This window comes from Aphelocoma coerulescens, chromosome 6 (assembly GCF_041296385.1).
Source record: "Aphelocoma coerulescens isolate FSJ_1873_10779 chromosome 6, UR_Acoe_1.0, whole genome shotgun sequence".
NCBI classification, from domain to species: domain Eukaryota; kingdom Metazoa; phylum Chordata; class Aves; order Passeriformes; family Corvidae; genus Aphelocoma; species Aphelocoma coerulescens.
In genome coordinates this window covers 7584359-7596377 of record NC_091020.1, presented here as the reverse complement: position 1 = coordinate 7596377, position 12019 = coordinate 7584359, and the positions used below count along the sequence as shown (strand labels likewise).

At 42.5% G+C, this 12019-nt stretch overlaps 1 protein-coding gene across 1 annotated transcript in view; it reads right to left on the bottom strand.

The window, feature by feature from the left end:
- Window positions 1–12019, bottom strand: part of ANK3 (ankyrin 3) — a 198239-nt gene that overhangs the window by 46168 nt on the left and 140052 nt on the right. The window contains exons 27-28 of the mRNA XM_069019101.1: window positions 9678–9902; window positions 6429–6583 (exon numbers count right to left, since the gene is read on the bottom strand). Of these exons, the coding sequence (XP_068875202.1) occupies window positions 6429–6583; window positions 9678–9902 (380 nt within the window). The remainder of the gene's footprint in view (window positions 1–6428; window positions 6584–9677; window positions 9903–12019) is intronic.

The following is a 12019-nucleotide window of genomic DNA, read 5'->3' as shown; positions in this document are numbered from 1 at the left end:
AGTCCAAGGAGGGCTGAAGGAGACTGTCAAGCTTCTTCCCTCTCTCATTTCTACCTAAAAGCACTCAAGTGCACTGATCCTTCTGTGCACTCCTTCAAATTATTCCCAGCCTCTTCCCTCATACAGCACTGACATACAGAAAACCACAGGAGATCAGCGTCGGTTCATGAACTCTCTCCCTTCACATCAGGTGTGCAATCGAGAGCTTGGCCACCTAAGGCACTTGAGACAGTTATTTCCCAGACTGGCATCCAAAAAATCCTGACTACATTCTCCATGAAACTGTGGAAGTGACAGGGCTTTGTCTCCCACCACTACCAGTGAGCTGAAGCAATAACAAGCTTCCCTTCCACATCAGGCTTCCAGCCATTTGGTCATCTGCCCCAAAACAACTGCAGTGTGCCCCTCAGTTCCCAGGGAACCTTAATGCATCTTCAGACACTACTGAAACAGAATCAGGTCATCAACCATCAGTGCTCTCAGCCACATTCCCAGCTTGTAGGGTCACCAGGGCTCAGAAAGGTGCACAGAGTACTATTAATTAGTTAAGTACATGACAGTTTTCCCCATATATGCACTGGGGAAAACTCTGCGATACAACAAAAATATAACTACTTTTGCAACTATGTGTGTATATAAATATATATATTTGCACTAGTGAAACCCCAAATGCACTGGTGAAATCCCTGTGATATAAACACTATACACAAATGGAGATAATTATGTAACTGTCATGCATTTCTCCTTGTAACTTCTTGCACTTGGCCTTTTAATCTCTTGTAATTTGGCTTCATTTCAGCACTCCACAAATTTCAGCTCTTATTTTCCTCCTTAAAAAGGGAACCTCTAAATAAAGTTTGTTCCTCCAAAGATGACATTTTTATCAGATCCAGCAAGAGAAAGCAGGAAGACCAGAAATAATACTGGACAATAATAAGACAAAAGACACTTGTAAAATACTTTGTGACTGAGACATTTTCCTCCTCTAAATGTGTAAGCTCAATTACAGTTCCAAAAGAATTAGGATGTAAATTTGGTAAAATGTCAGTTTTCCATTTTAAAACATTCAGCAGGTAGTTTGGATTAATCACACAGTGGTGCTGTGGATCATATGTACCTACCAGAAGTGGATAATTTCTTATCATAATGTCAGCTTCCATTTACTTTGACTCAGAGATTGGTATCTGAAGCCCTCTAATGAGTTAGGCATTCTGCCTGCAGCCCCTGGAAGCAATGGCTTGTGCAGGAGACAAACTGGATTCTTAAACTCCCAGGCAGGTATAATCTTGACTGGTAAATCCTAATCATCTCCTGTTTGTTGCTAGAGAAAAAAAAAACCACTGTAAAATGCTCACAGAGATGAAGGATAATTAAAATTCTCCTGAAGCAGAAAAACAGTGGTTTATAAAAAAACATTTCAAAGTCCTTTGAGCCTGGCAGGCACTCTCCTTCAGAGGAGGAAAAAGATGTGAAGATTAGAGTGGCAGAGCAGCAGTCAGGCATGGAGAGGAGTTGGACTATATACAGGGAGGTTATGTTTGGATAATACATATGCAAGCTTCTGTATGAAGTTGCCCTCTAACAGAAAAAGATGATGAGCAATCAAACCACCTCTCTTACTACCCTGAGAAATGCAGCATTAGCATGACAGAAGTAATGAAACAGGGAAAACTAGTCCTGGGAGAGCTCACGTTTCCCGAACACACCTTGTGCATTTTACAGAGGGAGATATCATCATTACTATTTTCCTCAGTTGCTGACACTTCATTCCTGGGCAAAGTGTTTCACTGATAAACCTCGAAGCATTTTTGGTTAGATGGTTGGGGTTTGGAGGGAAGGGGGTTTTAGCCACAGAGAAGTGTGCTACGCACCCCATCTTACAGACAGGGATAGCAAAGCAGGGACAGGCAAAGCAGAAGGGTTAGAGGAAGAACTGGGAAGAATCTCCCAATGTCACTGTCTCCTAGGCTTGTGCTTACAGCCCAAGCACACTTACAGCCATTCAGCTTTAGGGAGTCAGGAGGAAGGTACTGTGAATATAATGTGCACAGAGAAGACGTCTTCTCCTGTCACGCATGTGTATGGTGCACTGCGATGCTTTGGGGGGAGTGATGGAGGAGAGAGGACATGGAGAGAGGAGAAGGAGGGAGGAGAAGAACATCACACCTCCCCACCCTTTGGTGCATGCTGCCACATGAATGTTAAGGCTCCTGAACAGGAGAAGAGAAACCCAGCCATGTCCTCCAAGGGCAGAGAGGGACCTCACACAGGCTGTCTCAGGTCAAGGAAAGCAATCACACCAGTTCTGTCTGGTGACAGGCAGTTGTGGATTGAGTTCATCCACATCTAATACCTTTCTTTTTTTACTTTCAGATAAGGTAATACTGAATGAGAATCTTCTGACTGGAAATGGAGCTAGACAAGTCACAGAACACCTGGCTGTTTCACGAGCTTCAAGGTGTCTTTGTGTGATCTGGTATCTGGTTTCCCTTGCTGGGGCCTCAAAAGAATTTTGCCAGCGCTGAAAAAGCAAATCTCACTTGTACTTCCCAGCCTGAAGAGAGTTGTGCAACCCTCCCTCAGTCCTGGCTGGAGCAGAGCTGACCTTGTCACCGTGCACCACAGGGTGGGGTGAGCACAGGATCCCCATTTTCCCCACAGAGAGATGTGCTCATTAAGGAATTGCTGCACTAAAAGCATGGCATGCAGGAGGCAGCTTCCACATGGATAAAAATACAGGAGAGGGATGGAGGCAGGGAGAGCACATGGCAAGGGGCAAGGAGAAGCTGAGGACAGGAAGATGCTGGTAACCAGACCCACCCTCCCAGCCTCAGTGTTCCACATACATAACCAGACACTCCCAGTGCCACAGGGATGTTTCACCCTCAAATAAGCCAGTGTCCTTTATGTCTATTTTTGTGCAGTCTTTTATCTTGCCATTCACAATGTACAGTTTAACAGCAAAATGTTCAAAAACTTTTCTTGGAAATGTGGCAAAATCACTGCCGAGTAATTTATCGTGGTATTTTAAACTTCAAGTATAAACAAGGTCACACTCTGGTTTGATCTGTCGATTCAGTTATGTAAAGACTCCTGCTTCCCATCTGAAACCACAATGTGCAGCTGCAAGCGTACTGTATCCACAAACATTTGCATTTCTTGGCTCACTAACTGGTTGGCAAATGACTATTAAAAGATTATCTACCCCAATGTGTGCATTTGTGCCCAAAGTTTGTCTAAGGGTATCTCTAAAGGGTGCAGGAATGTTAAAAGCAAACACAAGTTGTATCTAAAAGGAGCCTGTCTGAAAATGTAATGTATTTACCAACTACAAGGCAGAGAGCTTCTTCCTAGAAAAATAATAAATCCAAAAAATACATATATTTTATTTGATTCAAGTATAAATAAATGTAACATGGCCAAGAGCTGTGAATTGCTACCCTTGTGTTTGGAGCCACACTCCTCCTACTCCTAAAAATGCCAAGTTCCCTGTATTCCCTCAGCCCTGTATTTGCCTAAGTACAGCACCATCCTTAAAATAAAACCTATTTAGGCAGAAGCCTGATTGCACCAAAGAAAAACGGGCTCTTTACATCATGTTCATTGCTCTCTCATGATAATAACCCAAAAGTTCTGCTGTTATTTAATCCTGCATTAGCCCTGCAGCAGTGCCTCCTGCTCGGGATTATTTTGGGTCTAGGACGAGGTTTCCCAGCAGATGGTGCTGCTTCCAGTACAGAGCAGGTTTTCGGCACTCCCCACGGAGGGCCAGGAGCCAGGATGTCCTTGCTCTCATCCCTGCCCGCTAAGGGGGAGAGCAAAACAGGCACGACAAAACAGAGGAGCAAACTGCATCGTTAAAACTCGGCGTGTTAAGGAGCTGGGAATAAAGGTCTGATTGCCCTCCTTCACTACATGGGTAGGAAAGGACTTGTGATCACAGCAGGTCTGGCAGAGAACGGACCAGCTGCTTCTAAAAGAAAAAGGCCACTCCTGCAGCACCTCCTGGCACTTAGAGATGATTATGCAGATGAGTTTTCTTACAAAGACACACTAAATTCCTCTAAATTAATATGAGGCTGCTTTTTACTGAAATTAGAGCTTGCTTCTGCCTCCAGAGTTCACACCTGGAATAAAACTTCTTCCAAACTTAGGGCTTCTGAGATGCAAGATACTCCCCCGGAGCCAAGTTTAATTGGTATTTTGTAACAAACCAGTAAAAGTTCAGATGAAAAAGATCCCAACCCACTCAATTCTACAAATTTGTAATTTTTTTGTCATTGCTTGAAGACCTTTTACACTGAAAAGGTGTCATTTAACTAGAGTGGAATTTTGTCAAAACCCTTGCACTATTTTAGGGCAGGGTGGGTTGTGTTTGTTTTTTGTTTTCCTAGCTAGAGAAGGATTAAGCTAAAATGAACTGAACAAATAATCAACACAGTGGATGTGTCTGCAGTATTTTTTCTCCTTTTCCTCTCACAAATGATTGCCTGGATTTGTAAAAGCCATTCCTGAGGTTTGGCTTTTAAGGTGTCAAATATTTTCACTCTAACAGAGTAATGTCCATCATACTTTCTGTGATTACTTGGCTGTACTTATACCCACTAACCTCAAAGAGCAGTTCCCCAGGAGGAAAGAGCTACCTGAAACGCTCAGTAGATCAGAAAGTTGTCCTGCAGCTCTACATTGTGAAGCTTATTATTTTAGGCCCTGAGGGCACTGAGGGCTTCATGCCCACCTTTCTCAAAGTGTTTTTATTTATTGAGCTCATCTCTGTAAGATGTCAATTTATCCATATGCAAACTCTTTCCTAAGTGTTGCAAGCTGCAGCAGTTCACAACAGTATTTCTGTGCCCAGATTTCCTATCCCCAAATCAAACTGAGCTCAGTTTGAAAAGCACATGAAGCAAATAAGCAAGCTGCTGATCAGTGCTGACTACCTCACCCCTGACAAGGCACCACTACTTCACCTAAATACCAAATCATCACTTCTGATCTCATACCAGTGTGCAGAGAAGGAGGGGCAGAGGTGAGATTTTTCTTTCTGAAAGGTTGCAACTACTGCATTCAATCCTGCAGCAATCATAATTCCCCAAGCCATACTATCCTGGCCCATGTCCATCTCTTGCCCATTCCACTGCTTTTCGGTATCCTTCAGTGATGAGGTTTATTTTATTTTTCCAAACCCACTGACAAACACTTGCAGTGTTTCTGCTCTCCTGTTTGGTTGGCTCTATTATGTTTATTTTGAAATAAATAGCTCCAATAGATCATCATGTAACAAGCAGATCTTTGCTGTTGCACTGTGTTTGTACAAGCTCAGGTGCAGTTCAAATACTTTGAAGTCAAGCCTATCCTGCTGTCTCCATTCCCAGATGATCAGGAAATCAGTAAAAATGCTGAATTTCAGATGCCCAGGGAGAGCCTCACAACAGCACAACTCTCCACGTTCCCAAGGAATGCCTTTTCCTGAGGCTGCCCTTGTCAAACAAGGAGAGGCTGAAATCAAAGGCAGAGCTCCCCCACCAACACCTCTCAGAGCTGCCATCCACAGCCACATCATTTCCTTCACAGGCTCTCGCAGATAATGAAAGAACTTTCCTGCAGCTTGTGCCCTATCACACTATGACCTTCTGTAGGAGGCTCTCCAGAGAAAATCCTGTGGATAAACCCTTATAGAAAGCCAAAGTTCACACCACAAACTGTTTCATTCACACTCAGATGCAAAGAGCTCAAGCAAGAGTTTATCAGCACAAGTATTGAAAAACGCTTGCTAGGAGAAGAAAGCAGTGGTGCCAAGGAATCACTGCAGCCCCACAGCCTGGCTTTGCCCACTATTTGTCTTCAGGGACCATCTGTGACAGCATCTTCTGATGGAGTTGTACAGTTCATCTTGAGGGACTCTCACATAAACAGCAATGTTCAAGCAAAACAAGGGAGCCAGACTTCCCAGATGGGCATCAGGAAGGCAGGTTGTGTACTTGTGGGAGGCGGTCTCTAACAACACCAGTTGAAATAAGAATGCTCTACGGGCCGAGGTCTGTGTCTGTGGGAAAGCCTGACAGAGCTGATATTTACACTTCATCCTTGGTTTGGAACGACCTTCCCGTGGCCCTGCCTGAGCAGCAGAGACACGTGTACCTCCAGCTGGGCGTTATTCTCAAATTCAGGCTGTAAAGCAACTGTGCAACTCTGCTTCAACTTGGCAAGACTTCAGACCAAAATTCACCACTCATTCCAGGATGTCTCCAGGCCACTGCGGAACAATTTCTCCTTACACTCTTTCCATCACTTTAATACGGAACACACGTTGTATTCCCTGAAGTCAGATATCCCCTGCACTGTTTTACTTTAGTTTGCTTTAGTCAGCCCGTGTTAGCAAGCCTTCACAAAGGCAAAGCTTGCTAAAGCTTTGAGATAATATTTACCTTCATCCATGCCATTGAGTATTTCAGTTAAGTCTTCATGTTTGCTGTCATACTGGTGCTCTTTCCACGTTTCCCCGTTCTCACTTCGGAGTACAATCAGTTCTCTTTCCTTGCCTCGCATTGATCCAAAATGTGGGATTTCCACTATGACAGGGCTAGAGAAAAAGCAATCATGTTATTTTTAACCCTATATTTCCTCACTGCCCTTAAATTCCTATGGGTCCTTAAGAAAACTACAGTCATTTTAAACAGTTAACACTGTTACGGTAAAAATGTTTTTAAAATTGCCAAAGCTGCACAATCCTTTATCATTGAAACTATAACTAATGGATAAATTGAAAATACTAATATATACCTCATTTTTTGTGCAAATCTTTTGAAATACCTGCCACCATGAAAAAAATAGTGACAACTTCTAGTAAGGAGAGTTCTCCCTGTTCATTTATCCTGGGGTTTAGGTGATCCAACCTGCCTCCAGCACACGCAGCACTGCTGACTTTTAAGTGGCATTAGCACAGTCAAAATTTGGATCTGGCTCAGAGAGTTTGAAGGGAGAAAGTCAGTTCAGAAGCAGTCTGGCTATCCCAATGCATGCAACAGCCACTGACTGCAACAGGAACCATGCAATTATGTAGATTTTGAACTTCAAACTAAGTTCCAGAGTTTTCAAAGCTCTCCCTGGCTCTCTGTGGATGCAGCTCCTGCGAAATAAGAGAGACTGTTTTTCTTTAGCTCCGCTTTCTGGTTCTCATGCCCAGCATCACAGCTGCAACCTCTGCACAGCAAACATCACTGGGGAATCGTTAGATCCTTTCAGAATGGATTTCTCTGGGTTGAACAACATCACGACCACATTTATATTAGTTACTGTCAAACATTTTTGGGGGAAGGGAAGGGAATGAGAAGGTGGTTAATAATACACCTATGTCACCAGACAAAGTGCCTTCAACAGAGGACTGCAAGTGCATCACTGAACAGTTTGTATGAACAACCAACAGAAACCACCATTCACTTCATGTGCCATTCCTCAACATAACAGACACTGTTGCCAAACACTTCACAGGCAGGATATGCATTTTAAGGTATGCTAAGACAAACCGACTGAAATCACACAGTAAGTGAACATTTATGGATTATGCAGCTTTAAGACATTTAAATAGACAGTATCATTATTTTCCTACAGAGGTTGTAAAGGGTTTGACTGCTTTGTAACAACTTGGTTAAAAGCAGCGCCGCACGATGGGAGAAGTGTGCAGCATTTCTGGGGTACCGTACACCTGCCAGGTGTTGGGTGCATTAACCAATCCATCACTTGAGCATGAAGTCACAACAGCCATCATGGGGAAAAACAAACTAGCTGGAAGCCCAGTTTGCACATTAAATTTCCAGGGAGAAGAGTTAGTCTTTTTTTTCCCCATGAAAATGATAAAAGGAGTTTAATTAATATATATTTTAGATGCTTTTAGGAACACCCAGTCTATTTTTCTAGTCTCAAGTCCCTTCAACAAAAAATCAGGAACGTAGCTGCTCTCTCCCATTGTGCACAGCAAGAAAATACCAAAAATTCAAATACATTGCTTAAGATATTTACACTCCAGTTCAAAAAGAGCACAAGCTGAAAACTAACGCTGTAGTACAATCTTTGCAGGCTAATATTTCAGATACTGTCTCTGTAAATATTTAGAAACCACACAATTTTGTGCATGACATTTAACGAGAATACTCAGTGAGAAGGTATTGAACAGGTTTGGAACACCAAACACTCACCAATATTTTGAAAACCTAATGCAATAAATTTCACAATATGGTTTGAAAACAACAGTCAAAAACATAGGGAAACATCCTTACATGTTTAGACTATACACTGCAGTTCCTTTGGGTAGCATACTTGGCTTCATAAATTTATTTTAACAAGATGCCTCTTGAACGTTGAAAAGGTTAGTATTTCTCCAATCTTGCTGAATCAATTAATTCACTTGATAACATTTTTTTCCTAAATAATCTTTCATAAATAATAGACTTTATGCAATCACATTTTACAAATGCTCTTCCCAAAACAGTCTCACTCGAGGCCTGTAATACCTTCTCTACCACAGGGTTGAACTTAAAGGACTGCCACTGTGTATTAAAATGTATTTAATGCAGTAGAAACACTTCAAATTTAAAAAATTACAAAAGCACAGAAGTTATGAAAGCAGAATGCTGGCAGTGAATTTTACATGCCTATAAGCACAAGGTAGTAGCAGAGCTATATTAAATCAAGCCACTATGATTTCCTTTCAGTGACGTAAATCAACTGAAAGTTTCAGGAAACTTAAAAAAAATAATGGGAATAACAAAAAAATCGGAAACAAAAGAAAAACTGTAGACATTCTGTATCTTTTCCGTACATATCCTACCCAATAAATTTTGTTCCTTGTGGACCAAGCTGCAGGATTCGGCTAACCATGCTCTCACCCTCATTTAGAGGGGGAGAACTTTTAGGAAGATGCAGTTTACTGAATAACATCCATGCAGCAGGAAGAGAAACGAGAAGGGGAAATTAGGAACAAGCTGTCATTCCCGACAGAACCAGCAGTTTACACCAGGGTGCCACTCACGGTAATGAACAAAATTTATAATTAGGAGAAAAAAAAAGGCCACATCATAGTGGATTGTTTCCCCTATTGTAAGCTTTAAAAATAGTCAGTTCCTAGCACTGGTACTGCTTGTACCACCACTCTGCAGTAGGTGCTCCACCTACTGTCACTTGTCACTCCAAGTGGTTTTGGGCCACAAGACGGTGACAGGCAGCTCCCAGTAACTCCAGAGGGAGCCCTGCATATGCTGGGAACAGAGCTCAATATCAGGGTCCCTGTGGGTGTCCTTAGGACGATTCTTTGTGACAGTGCTGTTGCTCTAAATACTCTACAAGCAAGAGGGTCAAAACTGGCTCAGGGTTTTCAGAGTGTGACTCCTGACTTCCAAGGCAGGTTGCATGAGTAGATGGGGGTGGGACCTGGCCTTCCCATGGCTTTCCTTACCTTCATCTCCTTCCTGCAGTCATCAAAGAGGCAAAACTCTCCTTAAAATGCAAGGATTCTTTCCAGAAGGAATAGCAGGTTGGCATTTTTTAATGTTTTAAGTTAAGTAGCCTTTGTTACATGCTCAGATGAGGTAGAGTCAATGTTTAACTACTTAGATCCACAGGATAGAGGGAATGAAAGGTGCGACATGAGCGTAAACAATTAAACTCACAGAACAACTCACCCTAAAAACTGTGCCCCTGCTGGCCCCATTTCTACAAGCCGACTTGCCAATCCTTCTCCTTCAACCATGGGTGGTGGGCTGGCCAGTTTGTGCCTCTTCACCAGGCGGCAGGTGATGCGGGTGGGCGCCGTGCACTTGCGCGGCGGGATGATTATCCTCATGCCATGGTGCCGACTGCCCCTCATCGAACCCCCGCGTGCATCCACCATAAAACTAACCAGGAAACTGCAGGAAAAAGAAAGCACATCAATTAAAATGGTCACAAAACAAGCACATCAGCAAAAAATTAACAGACACAGACTTTAAAACATTAGAAAAGTCATCCCGATCCCAGCTAAACTAAAAAGAACATGAAGATCCTTTTAACACTTATACTTACATGTTAACTATTGGTTATCAAAAGCAGGAATTGCTAAAGCTCTAGCAACATCATGGTGAAATGACCAGGTTCTACTGAGAAATTTGGATTAAAAGTGTACACAAGTAGGGTATTAGTAGTGGTTTGTTAGAATTTTAAAACATCCCTTTGTTGCTGTTAGCTCTACTGTCCACAAATGAGAGTAATTAGCCTCACATGCATAAAGCAACCAGATAGTGTAGAAAAAGAAGAATCAAAAATGCTTATTATTTTTGGAACCTCAGTCTTTAAAACCTCCTCACTGTCTCATTTGCAAATACTCCTGATGGCTGCCAGAGCAAGTGCCAGCACCATGGGTGACAGTCAGTCCAGGCTACTAAGGGCTTCCACTGATGGGGAAGGTAAGTGATGACTACCAAGAACATAACTTCCTTCAGGCTGTTGGTTCCCTGGAGGGAATCATGCCATTACTTCTCTTTGAAGATTAAAATTCATTAGCAAGAAAAGGGGACATTAAAGAAAAACTGCACTTGCTTGTGTCATTCCAATGCATAATTTTCCATTTTATAACACAGGGGTAAGAAATTATATTTGTAAATGATGAGTGGTATGTTTTTGAATAAAATCCTTTCCATTAGCAAGAGAATAATTAAAATTAACAATTAAAATTAGAATAGCTTCAGGTAGAAGATGCAATGACAGGCTGGTATCAAGAGGGACACAAGTTACCAGCTCAGTCTTGAAGCCAGTACAGCTTTTGTTTGCTCCTCCTGTATGACAGGCAGACATTGACATAGCTGACACATCTATCATGTGGCTTCACTATTTTCAAGGCTGTTGCCAAAACTTCCAGCTTTTAAGAACTACACCTTCACATGACTAACAGGTGAATGTGAATCCATTTGATTTCCTGGCTCCTGACAGTAAACTGAACTAAGGGTGTAAGTCAATAATCCAGGGGGATTGTGATGGTTCTTGAAAAAAAGCCCCCAAGTGCTCTGAAGTGTGACTGGGAATTTGTGCAAGACAGCCCCATTTGCTTTGAGACCAGCTGGACACCAAGAGCAGCAGCTGCCAGGCGCTGGCCAGGCCTGCAAATAAGCTGCATTCAGAAGTCTGGCCAACATGGGTGGGAAAAATCTGCACAAAAGCAGGAGGGAAATCAACACTTGGTATTTAGTGGTCTGCAGGAAAGAGGTGAGTAAGGACACAAGCCATAAAATACAGGAAGTAGGATAGAAATGTTGTCCAGCTGAATTCCAGATCAAGAAATTGCTACATTGCCTTTCTTCAAATTAAAATCCATCAGTAAAGATGGGGGGGTAAAACTGCTCTCTGAGATTACCCTAGCCCAAATTTATAATTTCTCATGCCCCAGACACTTTACAATACTGAGGCATGATATTTCACTGTGGTTTTCATACAGAAAAACTGTATCCACATTCCATATTTCTCTCCTAGATAAATGCACTGTACACTCCAACAAATCCAAATGCTGCCACTAGGGTATCCCAGCTCCACACAAGAGGAATTGTTTCAGTAGGACAGGATCTTGACTAACCAAACACTTTCTACAAATATTAAACCTGTGTCAAAACCAATATACTCAATCTTTAAATTATATACTCTATAAGTGATTATAATCTTAGCACTTATGGATGCTTTGCTGGCCTTTTAAAAATGTGCATGGTTTCTGTCTGTAGAGGAGATGGGGCCATTTCAGACTGGAAGTGTGCAGGGTGGAGGGATGCCTGGCTGGAGCATCCCCAGGGCTGAAGCTGCAGCAGCTCCAGGGAGGCACAGCTGGTCAGTGCTCCATGCAGGAGCCACCTGGGGAGCTTGGCAAGGCTGGGCTTGACCTGATGGCTCAGCACAAAGCAATGTTTTGGAGAGCTGCCTATCGTGTACACTGTTACCAGCTTGTTAAGCCACCTCAGAATGAATAATGGAAAGGGGGCTTTCATCTAATGCAAAAATGCCAAAA